Consider the following 22,659-nt stretch of genomic DNA (forward strand, 5'->3'; position numbering starts at 1 on the left):
ACTTACCATTCGGCAACAGGAATGACTCCGTTTGAAGCTGTCTATGGGGTAGCTCCCCCTATTCATCTACCATACATATCAGGAGATTCACCAAACGACTTGGTTGACAGGGCTTGTATGTCCCGGGAATTGGTTCTGCAGGTCCTGAAACAGCACCTATTAAAGGCCCAACATCGCATGATCAGCTATGCTAATAAGCATAGGACCGAACGCCAATTTGCAGTGGGAGATATGGTCTATTTGAAGCTTCACCCCTTTCGAAGGAACCTGCTCAATAATTCTTCTCTACATAAGCTTGCGGCCCGCTATTTTGGACCCTTCAAGATCCTCAAACGCGTAGGGGCTGTTGCTTATGAACTGGAGCTGCCAGCAGAAACAAGAGTTCATCCCGTTTTCCACGTTTCTCTCCTCAAGAAGCATGTTGGTTCTGTGGGTCACTTATCTCCCACTTTGCCCCCTATTGACGACCAGGGTCATTTTTTACTAGAACCGGAGGAGATTCTTGGTAGGAAGATCATTAAGCGCCACAATCTTCCGGTTACACAGGTCTTAATTCGCTGGAAGCTGACTCAACCAGAAGATGCCACCTGGGAGGATATTACTACTATCCAACACCAGTTTCCGCATTTTTCCACGGCTGCACCACAAGCTCCCACCATCCTTGTGGACAAGGATCTTCCGTAGGGGGGGAGTATTTGATATATGATAAATAGTAAATGATAAATAATAATACGGGGACGGTTATTTCAGCATTCAGGTAAACCTTTGCTATGGGGTTAGTTATGGGTTTGTTATAGAGAGAGAAAGAGATACGTTGCTGACGTGTGATGATTGGGGGAAATATATTGATGTACCGTCCACCATTTCGTTTTGTGAATGAAAATACTCTGTTTCGTCTCTGTCCACTATCACAAGGAGGGTGGAAAATAGAGATATTTAAAGGAAGACGGTAAGGGGAAAATTATTTTTAGGTTTTCAATTGAAAAATAACATGTTTCATATCTTCTTTTCTCATCTATTTTCCTCAGTCCAAACATTTCCAAGCCGTCTGAATCCATCACAGTTCAGTCTCAAAAGGTTGACCCAGTCTCATTTTAACAATATTCAGGCCAGCCGAAGTTCGAAGGAAATAAGGTTTGAAACCATCACGTTGCATCATATGCCTAATTCCATAATTCAACTCCTTAAAACACAAACATTTATTTATTTACTTTTCTTAACACACAAATACAAACATCGAAGGTCATACACAAACCTTTTTACAGAAAAATAGCAGCATCCAGCAGTTCAAGCAATCTTTTTCTATCACTCGACAATGATTTTTCCAGTGGCATGGCCATCAATACTTCTAGCCCAAGCATCTTCGGCTTTGCTCAAAGGAAAACGGGAGTCAATGACAATCCTAAGCCTCCCATCTTCAACCAACTGAACCAGATAATTCAGGTTCTGTTTTTTGGCCGTTACGAAGAAGAATGGTACAAGTTGCTTCTTAGAGAATGTAAGTTTCTTCAGAGCATAAGTCATCAGTGCACTTATGCCAGGCGTTAAATCTACTACCTTCCCCTGTTCAGCCAATTGAGGCTCAAAGGTTGACCATGGAATTCCAGTGGCACAATGTATCACGGCATCGTATTTTCGACCAGATGGACTCCTTAAAGCTGCCCCTTCTGGAGTCCTATAGTCAAGAATCTCATCAGCACCTAAGCTCTTGACAAAGTCGATGTTACGAGCACCACAGGTGGCCGTTACATGTGTGTTCCCTAGCTTTGCTAGTTGAACTGCAAAGTGACCAACACCACCTGAGGCTGCAGTTACTAAAATGTTCTTTTGTTCACCAGTTCCATCAAGCTTGACTCCAGCAATCTCTGTGAGGACGTGATGAGCCGTGAGGCCAGGCAGAGGTAAAGCCGAACCTTCAGCAGCTGAGATCTCAGATGGTCTGGCAACTGTTAACCTCTCAGAAGACACAGCAAAGTTAGCTAATCCACCTCCATGCTGCCATTCAACATGAACAAACAGACCAAAGAAAAAATTGTACATAATTAGGATGCGCTGAAAAATAAATTGGACAAGATGTATGCTTGGAGACTATAAACTGTTACACGGATTGTAAACTCAGGAAAACAATCCATCTTATATTCTTCTAGATTATGGACACAAAATGCTCCCACATTCAAGGGAGTAAGATGAATGCATCAGCACATAAGGATGTTGGATATAAAGCACAATTATTACCTATAACTTTCTCGGTTTACAGACCAAAGCATGCAGAATAAATCTATCTCAGAAAAAACCCATCTGCTATCCATTTTCTTTTTTGTCACCAGTCAAATATCTACGCAAGCTCACAATTTTAACCCACAACTAGCAGAATATCAAAGAGATTAGAAAGAAGATTACCTCATGAGAAAGTTTAGCAACAACTTTATCACCAACTTTGAAATCTTTGACTTGTGATCCAACCTGTACTATCTCTCCTGCTATATCAGTACCTGTTTCCAACAAAGAAATTTAGCATCACTTATGCCATAATACGAGAGGAACTATCAGTATGACATGAATACAAAATAAAAACGCACTATTAATAAATCAATTATACATCCAAAGTAGAATAAGTCCACTGTCGCCAGCAAAGCATAATTAGAACTATGAAGCACAGCATGTAGTCACCCAGAGTTCCTGGGTATTTTACTTTGGTATGCGTGAACAGTTGTCACAATGATGCACGAAGACATCAATTTTCAGGCGTAATGGTGAGTTGGACAAGCATGACAAGAAATTGACATATTTTTTCCACTAACATTGCAAGTACACAATTCAAACACAGAAAAGCTTTTGGGGGAAAAAATAGTGACTAGAAACCCCAATTTGATGAGATCATCAAAGTTCTTTCTATATGCTCTTTTTGTTGTATATGAATAGTTTGAGTTTTATAAATTAGCATCTTTTATAGGTTGTAGAATGTTTTGAGAATAAACATTAAGATACATAGAATATAGGAAGATGATGCAGTCTTTTCAAAAAACCAGGTCATTAAATAAAACTTTTATGCTTATGCTTATATATTATGAATTGTACGAGTGATATGTCAACTTGCCCATCTCCATAGCTATGCTTCGTATGATCCACTGAGCGATCCCAGCAATTACTCATTAGGGCTTTTATTTAATCCAGTAGTGACAGGCTTATATCACAGTGGCCTTAACCAGATCAGTGCATCCGGAGTTTAGTTTCAAATTAGCCCAAGCTGCAAAGACATGTGTTGTACCTAAGCTAATCTTCCACGCCTGAACCTCTGCTCTCTCTCTTTTCCTCTGACTTTCTGATCAAACTGAACCTGCTGCTTTTGGAACGCATCCCAAAAAAGTATGAAAACAAAAAATAAACTTGTTCAAATAATCTTCAATATCACCTAGAACCCCTAGTCCTTAATCCCAACCTCGAAGATTTTGTTCAGAGACCTGGAACAGGACCATAGATAAATTATTTTAAATGCTGAAGTAAGAAGTTCCTGCATCATAACCAATTCCAATTTCCTGATTAAGCAACAGATACCATGTTTGGTGCTTTTGGAGAGCCTGGTGCCCATTGCCTAAATTTTAAACAATTGGCAGCTATTGGTTACCTATTCAACATGGATAGTAAGTCACTGTCAAATAAGGGACTCTGAAGTCCTCCTCAGTTCAATAAATATGACACACACACACACACACGTGTGTGGAGAGACATAACATATATCAGAAAGAAAATGTAGATAAAACCATGAATTGTAAGGATCAAACTATATAAGTCAATCACATATTTTGAAAGTTAAGTACAAAGAATGCTCTAGAACTTTTCAAAGAGCACTAAAAAAAAATTAATTTTACCAGGTATATGAGGAAGCTTTCCCGGGAATATGGGCCGAAGCAAGCCCTTCTGAATCTTCCAATCAATAGGGTTCACTCCAGTGGCTTCCACTTTCAGCAAAACTTCATCTTTCTTCGGAGTGGGAACTGGAACCTCAACATGCTGCTCACAAATATAAAATAACAATGCAATCTTCTAAGGCAAACTCAAATTGAGAAAGCAATAGGGAAAAAGGAGAGAGACCACTTCATGCCAAAAGTTAAGATGCAAGAATGATTTAATTTATTTATCCAACTACCCCCCTCAAATAAAAATTATCTGGTATTTGAATCATGAACAAAGCACACTCCAACCATACCCTGTGATTAAATATATATTAAAGTGAAGTTTTTTTTCAGTGGCAGTAGGGAGGCGGATAGATTAAATTCCAAACTAATTGGTCACATAAGGCTTTAATGTCGCGTTAAAATTCTCAGCAAATAAATAGATTTTCTTTTCTTTTTTTTTTCCTTTTCTTTTTTTTTTTTGGTGGAAAGCAAATGAATAGATATGATAACAAAAAATACATGCACAAAAATAATCAGGTCTCATACTACTCTCACTCCCCTTCCGCCTCCTGGATTCATTCACAGAAAACCTTTTCAACTCTGCGATACAATAGAAACTCCCCAAAATGAAAGTATCATATAGCAGTACAAGTCACAGACACAGAAGTCCAAGTCAAAAAGAAAGGAAAAGAAAAATTAACCTTCAAACTAGCCGGACCACCGCCACAGTTATCGTACTGAATCGCATGCATAAGCTTCCTGGCCATATCCACTGAGGAAGACCCGATAGAGTTAACATTCAGGAACTGCAATCCGCCAAATTATAGATGCTGTTGGCAATTGTCAGCTCGGCTTATTAAATTATTGCCTTAATTAATGATTTTGAATTCTATACAAGCAATCCAACTCTCAAAAATAAGCTTCCTGGCCATATCCACTGAGGAAGACCCGATAGAGTTGACTTTCAGGAACTGCAATCCACCAAATTATAGATGCTGTTGGCGATTGTCAGCTCGGCTTATTAAATTATTGCTTTAATTAATGATTTTCAATTCTATACAAGCAATCCAACTCTCAAAGATAAGCTTCCTGGCCATATCCACTGAGGAAGACCCGATAGAGTTGACTTTTAGGAACTGCAATCCGCCAAATTATAGATGCTGTTGGCGATTGTCAGCTCGGCTTATTAAATTATTGCTTTAGTTAATGATTTTCAATTCTATACAAGCAATCCAACTCCCAAAAAAAAAAAAAAAGGTCCGACATGATGAGATTGAATTTTTTAATAACTGCGAAAACTCAATAGTTTCCCATCGAAGCTGCTCTTCCTCTTTAATGATTCCTACCTTTCAGAGCCTCTTTATTCAGATACGGTGTTACCCGGGCTGTAATATCCTTTTCTTATACTTTGTTAGGAATAGTTTATGAAGAAATGCTACAAATTAAAGAAATGAAAAGGTCTGATTCTTAAAGTAATATGACCAATGGAATATCGCTCCAGTGAGCCAAGGAAGAGAAGCTCCGACATCGGCGGCGCTGTACCCCTCAATTTCTTCGTCAGGATGTCGGCGGCATACACCGGCGTGGAGCCTCTTGCCATCGTTGTGGAGATGCTTAGCATGGAAACTGAGTCCGGGGGAAGGGGGAATTAGTAAGAAACGAACATTTCCGACCAATTGGTCTTAAAAATGAAATTATGCTTTAATGTGAAATCATCAAAAAGCTTCTTTAATTATTAAAAATGTTTGAAGGCTTAAAAAAGTCAACAAAAAATTATAGATAATTATTTTAAGAAATAAGAGAAGTTTATTTCATCAACAGAGTTACATATAATTTTAAAACTATTTTCTGAAATTAAAACCTTTTTTTGAAATATTTAAAAAAAAAGCTAAAAGAGAACTTTCAGTCCAAAAATTTTAAAAAATAATTCTATCGTTAAAGAAGTTAATTGAGAAAAGATTCTTCTAGAGTTTGTGGATTATTTCTAGAAATTATTTGCTGACACACACCTCCAGTGTTTAATACAAAACATATTTAACTAATTTAATTAAATTAAAAAAATTAGGTAAGTTAGTCAATTATAAAAAATGTGACATATTTTTCTTAAAACACCATAATCATCTTTTTTAATATCATTCCTCCCTCTTTTACTTGATTATGCTTAAGTGAGTATCAATAGAGGTAATTTAGAAAAAAAAACTGATAAATATGATAAATATATCTTATATTTAGGATCAAAATCAACCCAACAATTAAATCATATATTAAGGGCTAACAGAGTATTAAATAGAGGAATGAAGTTTTCAGCAAGAAAAAAGAGGAGGGCAAAATGGTCTAGTAAGTTATATTAACTCAACCTCCGCCTTCCACACTCTCATTTTCGCGAATCAGCCGAATCTGAGATAGAAAAGAACAAAGTGAGGGAGCGATTTTGAAGACGAGAAGAATCAATGGACCTTGAAGAAGAAGAATAGGAAGGAAGAGAGCTCAATGCCCCATGCAACGATGACCTTGGACTAAGGTGAGCCTCCTAAATCTCCTCCATCCCATCTTCAGTTTCTTTGATTGGGAGAAATGCAGTACTGGCGAGGGAGAAACCAGAAATCACGCAAGACAGATATAGATACGAGCAAAATGAAGCTTAAATAGATTTGAGGTTGCATATCATTTGATTTTGTTTTTGTGATGGCCGAACCTAAGCTCCCTATTTTCATCTACGTTAAAAATCGGACGGGCATTTCAAACGGTCAAGATTCAACGCGTCATATTTTAAATTTTCATAAATATCAATTTAATATTTTAAATCATTAACAAAATAATCATATACTTACAATTTTTTTTATCTTAAATCACTAACAAAATAATATATACTCTCAATTCCTTTTATCTTAAATCACTAACAAATTAGCTGGTAAAGAAAAATCACTAACAAATTAATTATATACTTATAGTTTTTTCTAAATTTTCTTTACAATTCTTTTGACAAATTGACATCATTTTTTTTTTTGACCGGAACAAATTGACATCATGGTGTCATATAGAGCTGGTAACACGATAGACCAAGCTGTCACGGGTTTGAACCCATGTGGGTCTTAATAGGCTGACATTTAACCAGCTCAAGGTCGCCACGAGACGAGCTGGGGGCATAACCCGTCAACACGCATGTTCTTTTTTTTTTTGTACATATATTTTTAAAATTTTAAATTTAATTAGAAAAAAACAATAAAATATCCTGAAAATTGCTAAATGATAAATTAGTGTGGGTAAATATCAAAATCGCAAATCAAACCCTTTATTTTATTTTAAAATATTTAAATCTTGTGAAATAATGTAAATGCCCTTCATTAATTTTTTTTTTTTTTCCTTTTTTTAAGATTGGCACCTCAACAGGTCGCCAAAGCCCTAGCACCAATGACCCCTCCGGTTACTAGTCCCCAGAGCCCCAATAGCATGTCACCGGAACTTCAATGACCAATCACTAAAACTTTGATCACTATTGTTGCTTAAGTATTAATTACTCTTATTTAGTTATTGACTGTATTTATTTCTAGAAATTCAGTGTTTACTTTTGTTTAGCTATTGACTATTCTAATAGCACAATTGACTACTTTTATTTTTAAAAATTCAGTGACGACTCTTATTTAGTTACTGACTACTCTAATTTTCTTATTAATTACTTTTTAAAAAAATTTGGTGACGACTCTTATTTAATTACTGACTACTCTAATTTTCTTATTAATTTCTTTTGCTTTAAAAATTCAAAAAATATATTCAATGTTGTTGTAAATATAGTGACTACTTTTTTTTTATTTACTACTCTTATGTAGTTAATGCCTATACAAAAGTAGTCATCCAAACTTTGAAAACAAAAATAGTCAATAACAAAAATAGAGTAATCAATAACCAAACAAAAATAGTCATAAGGGAGTACAAGGGCAATATTGTCATTTCACACCATCTTAAAATTTTAAAATGCTCTGATTTGAGATTTTCAAATTTTCCCATCCTAATTTGTCCTTTAACATTTTTTAGGGTTATTTATTATATTTTTCTTGTTAAATTATTACAAATTTTTATAGACTAAATTCTCTTTTTTTAAAAATATTTTCATGTAATTAAATAATTAAATTAAGCTCAAAACTTGCAAATATAAACATATAATTCATTTTTAATAATTATTTTATTAATATAAAATTGATAAAACAATAAAAAAAATGAGAAATCAAATTTAGAATCAAAGTATCTAACAAAATACAAAGCTATATTTAAATTGAGTGAAAATGATAATGTTTCTTATTAAAATTAAAATAAAAACTTAAAAATAAAAAAATAAAAAGAAAATAATGTCAATTTTTTTGCATTAAAACAACTTTTAAATTGTTTCTTTAAAAAAAAAAAAAAGCAACAAGGTTAACCCATTAAACCATATGGGTTAACAGTGTCGCCCCCAGTTTTATCTGGGTTACTCCAGGTCACTCTAAGTCAAAATTCTTTGATTTATGGAATTGTTTGGACTAGTCAAGTGACCAGTTTGCTTATTTCCAGTTGTCAATACAATGATGGGGGTATGGCGTCGGCTTTTCTGATAAAAGAATAAGAGGAATTATAAATGGTTAAAGTGTATGTATATGCCTAAATCTTAGGCTAAAATCTACAAAACTTTTTTGAATTTTGGTTAATTGTATATAATCTCTCTCATGTTTCAAAGTTTAAATTTAATCTCCTTCATGTTTTTTGGCAAAAAAAAAAAATCTCCTTCATGTTTTAATTTTAGATATTAAACCCCTCATCATTAGTCCATTAATTTTACCGTTAAGTCACTTACGAAAATTACTACTCCTCCGGTCCTTAATATAAAAGTTATTTAACTAATTTGATTAGATTAAGAAAGTTAGGTAAGTTAATTAATTATAAGAAATTTGACATGTTTTTCGTAAAACACCATAATCACTTTTCTTAATATTCTCTCTCCCTCTTCTACTTGCTTATAGTTGAGGGAGTATCCACAGGGATAATTTAGAAAAAATTAATAAATATGATAAATAAGTCTTATATTTAGAACTAAAATCATTTTAACAATTATGTCATATATTAGGAACCAGACGAATATATCATATTAATCAGCATGGCGTGGCATTCTATGTGACATCCTATATGGCATATGTATAAGTTAAGAATTTTGTGATAATTATATATTTCTTAGTTTAGGATCAAAATGTCATCTTGTCATTATAAAACTGCCCTCTTTTTGACAGAAAATCCTCACCCCTTTCCGTCCTCTTGCCGTAGAATAACTCGACTTTCAATTCACATATTGTCAAAGTAATTTTTCTTTTTTTTTTTTATTTAAGTTTTAGCACTAATCTTCCTTAGCATCACTATGGCAAAACTTAACCTTTGTCAAAATATTAAGAACAAATCAATTGCATTACATTTATGGTTGGGTTTCCAAGCGGCAAGTATAATTCCCAGTATTCTTTGTTTTTATTTAGCATTTTCTTCATCCTTGACTTAAATTAAAAATCATTGGTCATGGATGGCAAGTATAGCCAGTAGCGATTCCAGGAAAGTGTGGAAAATGTTTATATATGTCAAAATTATTAAAAAAAATAAATAAATAAAAAAAGGAATCATAGCACAAATATGCCAAGAAAAAGAGAAAAAGGGTGTGTGCACCGGTCAACTTGCCAGAGATGGAGCTCCGACTATTGAAAAGAAGAATAAGACAACTGAGGAGAATGATCTACTCAAACGACCCACTAAGAAGATGAATGAAGATGTTTTGATGAGAGATTCTGATCCGCAAAAACGGGGACCAGAGAACGTAAACACCGAGAAAAATCAGAGCTTGAATTAATAGAGCGAGGGAGATAAGGGTCAACCCCAAAATGGGCCAAGAGGTCTTGAAAAAATTCAGATTTCCTATAAAGCTAAACTTATGGGCAAGGAGGCAGATAAGGCTGAAGACCAGGATTTTGCGGAACTTATGAAGGAATGGTTAGAAGAAGAAGAAGCCACTGCTCTGGAGTTGACAGAAGAATGGAAGAAGATGATAGAAGTCTTCCAAAGCTGGACATAAATGATGAGAGATTGAAGCAACTGTGCTGGCCTTGGAAGGATGCTCTTATTCTAATAGTCCTAGGCCGCGAAACAAATATGAGAACACTGAAGAACAGAATGCCATAGTTACTAAAATCAGATCATTTTGAGCTTATTGACTTGCCAAACAACTATTTTGTTTGTTTGTTTTTTTTTTTTGAATGAGAACAACTATTTTGTTTTTAGAACTACAGAGGTGAAACTAAGAAGAATCCTCTTCGGTGGCCCTTGGTTGGTACAAGGCCACTACCTAGCTGTCTAAAGATAGCGTCCAAATTTCAATCCCTATTGCAACAAAGTAAAAAAAGTTGCAATATGGGTTAGAGTTCCTATATTGCCGATACACATTTACGCTGACGAATGTATTTGGGAGCTTGGTAACATGATAGGGAAAGCTTTAAAAGTGGACCTAAACACACTAGCCCAGTGCACCAATAACAACACAACGGTGGAAAGAGTCAAGTTGCGAAGACCTGACGTTCGAGAAAGGAGAGTGACGGCATGACAAGAAAGGAGAAGCAAAAAGGAAAGCCTAGTGTCAACAATATTAAAACAAAAAAAAGCCTACTTTGAATACCCCTGTTTTTAATACAAGCCCAAGCCCAACGGAAGCCCATTCACCTTAGGGAAAGACAAAAGAGAGTGGCAAAAAACACAGTGTATCCACAAGGTCCAAACTTTGTCATTAGATCATTTATCAAAGATGAGCCCATTGGATTTGAATGCTAACTTAATAACAAATGACAGACCCAGCTGAATTTCCCAAGCCCAACACCTCCGTGCTGATCACCTGGAAATGACCACATTAAAAATCCACCAGATAGAAACACAAGATGCCTAAGAATGCCAAAATCATTTGATTTTTCCTTCATCACAACCTCCTGATTCAACAACATGCAATAGAGCTCTTGACTTTAATCAAGAAGGGCAGGAGATTAATGACCAATGGCATGAGTCAATTGAGGCTGATGGTGAAGATGGTAATGAGGGAATGTCATAGACGGATGCTCCACACTCACAGTAATAAGAGGTGCATTAATTCCCTTTTTTGCCCTTTAATCATGAATATTATATCATGGAATTGTAGAGGGTTGCCTCTAAACATTTCCTCAAAAGAATCAAAGATGTTTTAAAAGTAAAGAGGTGGATATTCTAATAATTCTGAAAACTAGAATCAGTGATACAAAGGCAGAAACGATAGTGAGTAAATTGGGTTTTAACAATTAGATACGACTTGAAGATGCGGGTTATGCTAGGGGGATATAGATTTTGCGAAATGAGGATGAAATCACTATTCAATATCATTATTCCATCACTCAGTGCATCCACATTAAGGTGTTCCAACCAAGTAGTAATTTATCGTTTTTGTTGTCTTGTATCTATGCTAAGCCATGTAGAACCCTTCGGAAGAGCCTATGAAAAGACCTTATTGCAGTTAGTAAAATCATAATTGATGCCTAGCTAGTAGTAGGAGATTTCACTGCTTACCTATCCAAAGAAAATAAATTAGGGGGCTCTCTTCCAAATTACACTTCTATGAATCAATTTGGGGAATGCATCAGAGAAACTCAACTGATAAAAGTAGAAAGTGTTGGCGACAGGTTCACTTGGGAACGAAACATGATCAAGGAAAGAGATAGATTTTGTAGATGTGGTTAAAACAGAAGAAAGAGATTGGTGCAAAAAAGTGAACCATTTTACAATGAATGCTTAACAGTGGAACAGAGACAAAATTGGAAGTACCCTAAACAAGAAGAAAAAGCTAATGAGACCAATAGAAGGGGTCGAAAGATCTAGAAGTAGGAGGGATAACCAATATTTAGCCCAAACTGAGACAAAATTATGAAAGGAATACAACAAGTTGTTGCTCAAGAGGAGTTGATGTGATTGCAAAAATTTAGATGTAATTGGCTTAAATAGGGAGACAAAAACAGTCAATTTTTTCATACTTCAGCTATCATCAAAAGAAGAAAAAATAAAGTAGATGGTCTTCAAAATATACAAGGAGATCGGGTATTTAATCAAGAAGAATTAAAAAATATGGCCAGCTCTTATTATCAAAGATTATTTAGTAGTGAATTGATGGGCAGGGGAATACTTGAGATTATGAATAGGTTCCTTGCTCTAAATGAGACTAATCGGCAATTATTAACAAAGGAAGTGGATGAAAATGAAATTAAAGATGCGTTATAGTATCCAAACCTTCTTTTATCATGAGTATTGGAGTATTGTTTGTGGCTCTCTGTGCAATATGGTGAAAGACATATTCAAAGATCTGTCTAGAGTAAGAGAATTGAATCACACCAATATGGTTCTTACATTGAAGATGGAGAAACCTATGAACATGAAGGATTTTCGGCCCATTTCCCTTTGTAATGTGAGTTATAAGGTAATCACAAAAATTATTAGCTAGAGATTGAAAAGTATTATGGGAAAGATAGTAGGGCATCATCAGTGTAGCTTCATAGCAGGTCAACAAAGTAGTAACAACATTATAATAACTCAAGAAGTCATCCATTTGATGAAAAGAAAAACAGGGAATGGGAGATGGTTAGTAGTCAAAGTAGACTTGGGAAAAACCTATGACATGTTGGAATGGGCTTTCATCGATGGTACCCTGAAAGTAGTAGGGTTAAAGGACAAGCTAAGAAATCTAATCATGATGTGTATTTCGAGTGCTTCCTTCTAGTTATTGTGGAATGGCAAAACTTCAGAGCAATTTATGCCTTCAAGAGGTATCCGACAAGGAGACCCCATGTCTCAGTATGTGTTTACCCTTTTTATGGAACGACTTAATCATATAATCAAAGATGTAGTTGATGAGGGTAGATAAGAATCGATTAGGCTTAATCATCAAGGCCTTAAAGTTTCCCACTTATTCTTTACTGAAGATTTGATTCTATTTAGAGAGGCCTTAACTTGGCAAGTGGGTGTAATGAATGATTGTATTGACAAATTTTGTTCTGCCTCTAAGCAAAGCATGAATAGGGCCAAAACCAAGGCTTTCTTTTCTAAAAATGTTCACATTTCTAGAGCCTTAGAGATGAGCCAACAAATGGGAGTGGGGCTAATAGGAGACTTAGGCAAGTGTCTAGGGATTCCCTTTATCTATAAAAGGACATCTTATGTAGTGTTTGCTTCCATTCTAGAAAAAACTCATAGAAGACTTGCTAGTTGGAAAAGAAACTATTTAAGTATGGATGGTAGAGCTATACTAATTAAAGCAATACCATATGCCCTCTCCTCATATCAGATGCAGACTTCTCTACCTCCTAAGTTATTCTTGCTAATTAAGTATATTGGCTAGAATTACTATTATTATAAGGATTATCTTTAAAAAAAATGCATAAATATGAAAGATAAAGTGGATTGGGGTCTTATATTTATGATCCAAATAAAAGTCAAATAAAGTCTTATATTAAGAACTGGAGGTAGTATAAAACTAACCTTAAACCACACGTCTCTTCCTAGAAGAAACCTGGAGAGGACGTAGCATCCTATTGTGCCTCTTCAGAGCTTGAGGCATTACAAAGGACATTTGAGGGAGACACATAAAAGAGCCCAAACCTGAAAGGGTTTAAGGTAAGACAGGAAAAACATCTTGCAGTTACCCTCAAATCTGCAAGTGGGAATTGGCTGATAATGAAAAGGAGTTAAAGTGGCTTATGTCTGTTGTTACTTCTTCTGAGAAAGAGTATGATCAAAGTCTAAAAGATTTAGAAGCCATCCAAATTGAGTTGGATATTGAAACGTATTGTTCTTTCTCTGAAGCATCATGGTTTCTAGTCTAGAACAGTGTGAGATTTGTGTCAATATTATATATCTTAATTTAAATAGTGAAGTTTAGAACTTTTGACTTCTCTTGATTTTTGTCCTAATTCCTTATTTCTATTTCTTATTCCCAACTGAGTTCTCTTTTTTTAATCAAAACTAAGGTACACTTCATTTATAAAATGGTTCATTGCTATATGTTTGGCTTACCATGCAAATTGGACAATCTACATCAGTTATTAACCACTTGTATTTGTAGCATAGGGATGTTTGGAGACTCATCTAAAACTCAAAAAGCCTTGGTATATGGTTTGTTTCTAATATAGTGCTTACTTTTCTTGGGTTACTGAGTTTGCCCAGAATCATATTATTAAATGGTTTTGGAAATCTCAAAGTTAGATAACCAGTCACCACCCCCCAGATTATCAAAACTAGGGACTCTCAAATTTATTGCTTCAGATATCATGTTTATGCTTTTATCTTTCACATTCCAAACACAACTAATCTTATATTCCTCAGTCCTAAATATAAGAGTAGAGTAAATTTTCTAAATATAAGACTCACTTTGTAGTATAAAAACCCCTTTTCTAATGTAATTTATACTACAAAGTGGGTCTTATATTTAGGACAGGAGGAGTATATGTATTGTATTGATTCTTTGCAACTACTATAACTCGAGCTGGGAAAACGGGTTAGCCCTGTAAGACTGATGGGCTTAAAAAGACCGGCCCTACATGAGCGAAATTTCAAAAGTACCCCAATTTACTAGGCCTGGCCTTTAAATAGACGGGCTCAAGGTCATCCCGCGAGCTTTCGGCCCATTTAAAAAAAATTATTTTTCATATGTTTTATCAAAAAATAAAAATAAACCAATGAAATTACTAGTAAAAGACATAAATATGAATAAAATTAAGTCACAAGTACAAAAGATCATCATATCTAAATGTCTATCAACATACAAAAAATCTAAAACACTCATTAGACATAACAAGTCAATAACATTAACATTCAAAAGTTCCATTAAAAGTAGCCAAATATTTTCACTAAAAAAAAAAATAGTGGACAAACACTATCATCACTATTATTAATTGTAAGAATATTTTATTGTGCTTCACTAGTAATAGGTTCTTTTTAATTAACTTCTAAAAATATCAATGATTTTTTAGGCTTTAATTATGAAAATCACTTTGCTACACAATCTCATGAGAAATCTGAAATATCTTAGCACTTTGGATTGATCCATAGTACACTTTTAATGAGCTAACTATGTCATCCTTTTTTCACTTTTGTTTAGGATGGTCTTCTTTGGTTTTGTTTAGCTCGCTTATCTAACTCTATTTAAATATACAGTAAAAATTATGATATAGTTATTATAGAAAAAGTGTTAACTTATTTATTAAAATTTTATAACATATATACAAATTGATATATATATGTTGGTTCAATCAGTAAAATTTTTGTTTTAATATGGGGAATATATTTTGTTTATTTTAATATATAACTGTTGGTTTAAATAAATACAAATTTGAAATCTAATTTAAGATATGGAGAATATATTTTTATTTATTCTAATATCATTAGAGATTGAGGTGTGAGCTAAGAGTAAGTGAAAAACTGAAAGTAAAACTTAGAGAGGAAGAGTATGTAAAATGTTAAGAACTTAGATTAGGATTAAGAAAAAAATATAAATTAAAAAAAATTGTTGGAGGGCTTAAATAGGCTTCGGGCCGGCCTTTTTATTTTCAAGTCCTACAGAGTTGTCCCTTTTAAATCTAAGTTTCTTTTAAAGACTCCAAATTATAAGCCTGGTTCCTAATTTAAACAGGTTTAAACGGGCGGCCCAATGGCTCGTTTTGCCTACTGTAACTATAACATAACCACCGATATGCAAGATTTATGACGTCACTATCTTTAAATGTAATGATAATAAAGTCAACAAATACGGAAGCATATGCTTTCCAGATTCTATGTATGTCGGCTGCGCTGCTAGGAGAAACAAGGCAAAAGATCTAGAATAGTTGAATAAGCTTCGGTTATCCACTTCAAATAATTCGATGCAAAAAAGAAAAGTCACGAAATAAATGTACTCGCTGCACTGCTATGAGAAAGGACGAAAACAAGGCAAAAAATCTAGAATAGTTGAATAAGCTTCAGTTATCCACTTCAAATAATTTGATGCAAAAAGTCACGAAATAAATGTACTCGCTGCACTGCTATGAGAAAGGACGAAAACAAGGCAAAAAATCTAGAATAGTTGAATAATCTTCAGCTCTCCACTTCAAATAATTTGATGCAAAAAAGAAAAGTCACAAAATAAATTTACTGGCCCAATATATCTAAACTTATTATCAAATATGTATTTAAATGTTCTGTTATGTGTTACTGACTCTGATTTTTAATATATTACTTAGTTGACTAATTTGTTAAGAAATTTAGAAAGTTACTAAATTACTTAATTATAATTTATATTATATGACATCTCTAAATTAATATTATTAGATTACATATCAATTTATAAGTGAAACAAATTAGTTAATTTGGAGAAAACTGATGAATATAAATACTTTAAAATAATTTAATAACTTTCTTAATTTTTTCAAATTAGTTAACTGGGTCTTATATTAAGGGTTAAAGGTAGTATAAACCTATGAGTCTTGTTTAGTTAGCCAAAAATAAAAAGTTTGAATGAGATGAGGGCCTAAAACAAAACTTACTTACGGAAATCTAAATTAATTATTTTCTTTGGAGTTAAAATGAAAAGTGTCTTTAATTGTAATTAGCTGTTAGTTAAATTAACGAGCTCGAATTTCACCAGAGAGACGGACCAGAGAAGAGTGGGTAACGACTTTTTCTTGTCGGTGCGTCGAACTTTAACGTGGCTTAAAGACCCAAAGCTGTAAAAGAGTTGATCAATGACTATGAAAAAGCCAAGCCAGTCGTGAGGTCAACGAAGCTATCTTGAATGCAAAACAAAATGTGGAAGAAAGAGATATATTTGGGTTTTAGAAGATCAATTTAATACTATATCGTATCCTTAGTATAAAAACTAGTTTGATATTTAATTTGATCATAAATATAAAATCTTAGTCTATTTTATTTCTTATATTTATTTTTTTTCAAAGTATCTTGTAGTCGTTACATATAATAAAGGTTTCTATAGTAGTTATAACTAATATATATGATTAGTAAGAATATTTTAAGGAAGATAACATATATTTATTATAAACAATAAGTAACTTAAAAAATTTTCTTAATCTATACAAATTAGTCAACTAGCTCTTATATTAGGGACTGGAAGTAGTAGTCATTATATAATATAGAAGTATTATCTCTAATTTTTAATATAAGAATTAGATAAATAATTTGCAAATATTAAGAAAAGTATTGAAATTAATTATTTGCAACAGATCTATGGTGATTTCCCTTAAATATCATATTTAGTAATGTAAATTGAAACTAGTTTTGATAAAAATTTCCTTCATATCTGCTATTAACAATGATACTTTAAAATAATCTTAAATTTTGAAATACAAAGTAAATTAAAGTTTTATATATATTTAAAATCAATAAATATTTTATCCAGTTCTTATTTTTAAGAGCGAAGGTAATAGTTTCCATGGGACCAAAGCGTCATGTGCTCTTAATTTAAAAAAAAAAAAAAAGTGAGAGATCCATCAAAGTACATAATAATCATAATTGAGACTTTATTTATTTCCCACCAAAGAGAAGCGCATACATAAAGTAGATGTGCTGAGAATGGCTTCTTATTACATGCTGCATGGTTCTTTATTTGGAGAAATAAGAACACATGAAGCCATTTACTAACTTCTTCAAGGGCAAAAGACAACCCCATAGTTAGCTCCTGATTGGCAACTGTGAGTTTTAGTATTGTCTTCAGGGAAAAGTAAGCATCAGGGCACCTATCAGCAGGGCATTGAAGACTTCTACATCCACTAGAAGTTGGACTAAGCTTCATGGGAACATTAAAACCATCGATCACTGAGATATCGTAAAAGTCCAAATTATTGGGTTGGTTCAGAGAGAATTCTGCAAGTGTGGTTGGTTTTGCTCCAGAGAGGCGGCATTGGAGCACACCGCCACAATCACCAGTGCTGCAACGGCCACGACCCGACCCGTCAAAGTTGCAGCCGGTTCGACCCCATATGCGACCGCTGGTGGTGCCGGCGGGCACATCGAGGGACCATGTCTGACCAGAATTCAGTGGTCGGCCGCCACCGGTGGGCAAGGCTGCTGGCCACACAGTGTAGGGGCATCTGTTTGTGATATCAAACCTGGCGGCCTGAGCAAAAGTGAAGCTAAGAGCCAGAAGGAGGGAGAACACACAAAGGCTTTTGAGGGGAGTCATTTTTGGGAGCTAAGTTATGTGGTGATTTCTTTGTGAAGAAGATAGACTGCAATAATGGACATATATATAGGGTTCAGTGAGCAGTGGTTTCACGATTTTGAAATTTAAACGATATAGATAATGCCTGACAATATATATATATAGTGTCCAAGTATAAGTGAACAAGAAATTCAACAATTTACAAATAAATTCAGCAATTTATAAAAAAAATTGGTAATTTACAAATAACATGATAGAATTCACAACTCTAAATACAAGTGTTTAAATGCAAATGAGCAAGTGAAATTTAAAGATTTATAACAAAAATTTATGGATTTACAACCCAAATTTGGCTATTTACAAGAAACACAAGAGAATTCACAACTCAAAATATAAGTGTTTGAGTGTAAGTGAACAAATGAAATTCGACAATTTACAAGTGAAATTCAGCAATTTACAACCAAAATTTGGCAATTTACAAATAACATAATGGAATTCACAACCCCAAATACAAGTGTTTAAGTGTAAATGAGCAAATGAAATTTTTGTTGTAAATATAAATTTCACTTGTAAATCCATAAACTTTTGTTGTAAATCTTCAAATTTCACTTGCTCATTTACAATTAAACACTTGCATTTGAAATTTTGAATTCCATTATGTTATTTGTAAATTGTCAAATTTTTGTTGTAATTACTGAATTTCACTTATAAATTGTCAAATTTTACATGTAAATTCATAAACTTTTGTTGTAAATCTTCAAATTTCACTTACTCATTTACACTTAAACACTTATATTTGGGGTTGTGAATTCCATTATGTTATTTGTAAATTGCCAAATTTTTATTATAAATTACTGAATTTTACTTGTAAATTGTTGAATTTCACTTGTTCATTTATACTCAAACACTTACATTTTGGGTTGTAAATTCTCTTGTGTTTCTTGTGAATAGCCAAATTTGGGTTGTAAATCCATAAATTTTTGTTGTAAATCTTCAAATTTTACTTGCTCATTTGTATTTAAACATTTACATTTGGAGTTGTGAATTCTATTATGTTATTTGTAAATTGTCAAATTTTTGTTGTAAATTGCTGAATTTCATTTGTAAACTGTCGAATTTCACTTGTTCATTTATACTTAGGCACTTGCGTTTGTTTTGTTATATATATTTTTATTTGTGTCACATGATTAAATAGCTTGCTTTTCTTGGTGGTTACATCATTTTGGTGTGCCAAGAGGTCATGGGTTCAAACCTTCCCTAGCCACCTTTTTTTTTAATAAAAAAAAAATCTTCCGGCCACCGAAGCTATAGTAGAGGCCACCAAAGCTCCAACCTCTGGCAGCGGCCACCTAAGCGTCGATGGCGGGAACTCCGGTGACCATCAATATTTATTTTTTAAAAAATAAAAGTGAGGGGTATTATTATAATCTTACCCTTAATTTTAATTTCAGTTTGGTCCTTTTGTCCTACAGTAATATTGCAGAATATTTTGGGGGATGTTTGATATAAATTATCAACTATGGTCCTTAAATGAAATTTTCCCTAATGTATAAGCCAACAATGGTAATTATAAGCTTTTACATAAAATACTGCTTTCAAAATGACTATATGCATATGATTTGAACAACTTTATCTCTTATATTTATTTATTTTTTTCAAAATAAAAAGAATGATGATTTTGAGATCTTAAATGTTAATATAGCATTCTCAAATGCTTATATATTAAGCTTAATTTTTAAAACAACTATAATTTTTACAAAAAAATCATCATTAAATCTAACTATTTTAGGGTTAAAAGACTAAATATATGCTTTTTAGAAGTTAAGAGACTAAATTAAAACAATGTATAAGTTAAAAGAAAAAATGTATACTTTAACCTATTTTGGCATTATTGTTTAAATGATCACAACTAAAATTTAATAGTTTAATTTTATTTATTTTTAAAAAAATTGACATTTTATTCATAATTAGGTTAAAATGCATCAAGCACCTCAAAATATTTTTTCAGGTACATCAAGTAGCCTAAAGTATTTTGTGGTGTATCCAAATCTCATTATTTTGTAAATACATCCAGCACCCTAAAATACTTCTTTTTTTTTTGCCTTGGTGCTAGATGTACCAGAAAATATTTTTGAGTGTTGGGCGTACCAAAAAAAAAAGTTAAAGGTGCTAGATATATCAAAAAATATGTCAATATGCTAGACGCACTGAAAAAAATACTTTATAATACTGGAAGCACCATAAAATACTTTAGAGTGCTGTATGTACTTAAGAAAATATTTTTGGGGTGTTGTGCCACTACTATAAAAAAAATTATTTTGTAGTACACATTTTGTAGTGCTTGGGTGAACAAATGCTACATGTGATTGTAAAGGAATATTATCTAGTGCTTGGATGAACAAATGCTACATGCACCTTAACTCTTCATAATTTCATAAATTTATAAAAGATGAAATCTGGATTGTTAAAATCACAACATATGATTAAGATTTGAGATGGAAAGTGGAAGAAAACAGAGGGAAATGGAAATGGACAGATTCCTCTTTCATTATGAGGGTGTTGTGTTTCTTTCATTCAACTTGACAATAGATGACATTTTGATATATCGACAAGGTAGAATTTGCATCCAAACATTATTTCGTATTGAAATTTTGAATACATGATTGAAATTAAATATTGAGGTTTGCTAAAAAAATGTTTAAGTGTGAATCAATATTGTTGTACAATTAGAGCAGGAACTTGATTTCTATGAGATTTGCAATATAATCTCAAAATTTTGAATAAATCAAATGAAATTAAATTAAATAAATGAAGAGCGATTTAATTAAAGTGGTGGTGAGGCCAAGAGTACACAAGCACATGAGGTAGCAGAGGCAGGAAAAAGGCCTTAGCATCCTCTTTCTTCCTCTTTATTTTTTAGCCTTTACATCTGTTCAAATTTTAACACTTTTAAACTTATAATTAAAACATTAAATTATAGAAATAAATAAATAATAAAATAATAAAATACAAAGTACTAAAATTTAATTTCAATAGTAAACAAATGCACTAAAGACTTTTAAAAATATTTCATAAGTTTTAAAAATATTAAAATTTGAACTGTTGAATGTGTCAATCTAAGGACGAGGAGAGAAGAGGACAAGAGGAAAAAGGAGAGAACCCTTTCACCTACCATATACCACACATTCTTCCAAGTTCAATTTTCTCATGCCATATGGTTTGGATATTTTTCAAGGAAACATGACACAAAAATGACATTTGAATTTAGAAATGTCAAAATGGTCACTTGAATTTGTAAAATTCTAATTTAGACACAAGAGACCAATTTGACATTTATAAATTTGTTGAAATGACCATATTACCCTTTATTTTATTTATTTTTTTTAAAAAACCAAATGCTCCCACTGGCTGGCCGATCACTAGAGCCCCGGCGGCCGGCAACAATTTTTTTAAACATTTTTGCAATTTTAGTAAAGGGGTTAACAAGTTCTGTAACGCTATCAATAAGTCTAGTATAGAAGTTAACAAGAAATTTTCCAGAAAATTTAAAAAGTAGCAACTTTACAATTTCAATAATGCCATTAATAAGTTCTGTGATTCTATCACTACAAAAAAACTAGTAAATTACCAGCGGTCACTTTCTAGCGATTGAAAAAAACTGCTACAAAAATAAACATTTCTAGCAGTTATAACACAAACCGCAAGAAATCTGCAGCATTTTGACCATAAAGGGTGTGGACCCCACATATTTTTAGTGGTTTTGACCCAACCGCTAGAAAATTACCGCCACAATTGTTGGCGCCATTTGGCGTGAAATTGGCCCCATATTTCCAGCATTTAATTTCTAGCGATTTTGTTGCTTGAACCGCTAGAGAATTTAAATCATCGTTGCATTGTTTTCATTTCAATGCGCCATAGGGCTAGATTGAGGAGCTTTGTTGTTGCCTACGATGGGATTGTAAGTACATAAAAAGAATTTATATGTTGTGTATATGTATTTAGTTTTTAAATAATAATTTTTTTCATTTCATTTATAGAAGGAAAAGATGCGGCAAGAGCGGGGATAGACGCCTACCTATAGCAAGATGTGGCCTTATTTGTACAAGCCTCGAGACGGGTCTCCTGTGTCGGATGAAGTTGATGAGATGGTAGTAAGTAATTAATTAATTAAATATTAATATCACAGTATAAATATTCAATACTAATATTTTTATATTAATCTTGATAGGCGTGGATGACTCAGGTCGAGACGTAGCTGCGGGAGTCTCAGGGGTCTGTCTTGGATCCCATCGCCTCACTTTTAGCAGGTTGTGGCTGAATACAGCACCTCGACCGAGTTAGCGGGTTCGGTCTTGGACCCATACCGAGTAGGCTGCCCGCTCAGGTGGCGCTGGCCCTTCAAACCGTTAGCAGCGGCGTCCCATCAAATGAGCATAGGAGTGAAATGGCCGAGTTCCTCATCCTCAGGTGAGCTGCGAGAGGAGTGCGGGTGAGAGGTAGAGGCCACGATGGAGGCCAAGATGGAAGAGCATGATCGTTATTTGCAAT

At 33.5% G+C, this 22,659-nt stretch overlaps 1 protein-coding gene, 1 long non-coding RNA gene and 1 pseudogene across 2 annotated transcripts; 1 reads left to right on the forward strand and 2 right to left on the reverse strand.

The window, feature by feature from the left end:
- Nucleotides 1-1,175: 1,175 nt before the first annotated feature.
- LOC114755705 (chloroplast envelope quinone oxidoreductase homolog) lies at nt 1,176-5,551 on the reverse strand. The gene is made up of 5 exons (XM_028944575.1): nt 5,379-5,551; nt 4,598-4,668; nt 3,870-4,011; nt 2,401-2,492; nt 1,176-1,995 (listed from the first exon to the last, which is right to left on the reverse strand). The coding sequence occupies exons 1-5, from the start codon at nt 5,515-5,517 to the stop codon at nt 1,306-1,308; spliced, it is 1,134 nt and encodes a 377-aa protein (XP_028800408.1). The 5' UTR covers nt 5,518-5,551; the 3' UTR covers nt 1,176-1,305.
- On the forward strand, nt 4,693-22,278 carry LOC114755708 (uncharacterized). The gene is made up of 3 exons (XR_003741345.1): nt 4,693-5,098; nt 12,405-12,418; nt 22,268-22,278. It is a non-coding gene; the product is annotated as an uncharacterized LOC114755708 (long non-coding RNA).
- LOC114755706 (thaumatin-like protein) lies at nt 17,597-18,145 on the reverse strand (annotated as a pseudogene).
- Nucleotides 22,279-22,659: the final 381 nt, after the last annotated feature.

The sequence above is a fragment of the Neltuma alba genome, unplaced genomic scaffold (assembly GCF_004799145.2).
Source record: "Neltuma alba isolate B1F8T4 unplaced genomic scaffold, ASM479914v2 tig00010324_pilon, whole genome shotgun sequence".
Taxonomy (NCBI): Eukaryota; Viridiplantae; Streptophyta; class Magnoliopsida; order Fabales; family Fabaceae; genus Neltuma; species Neltuma alba.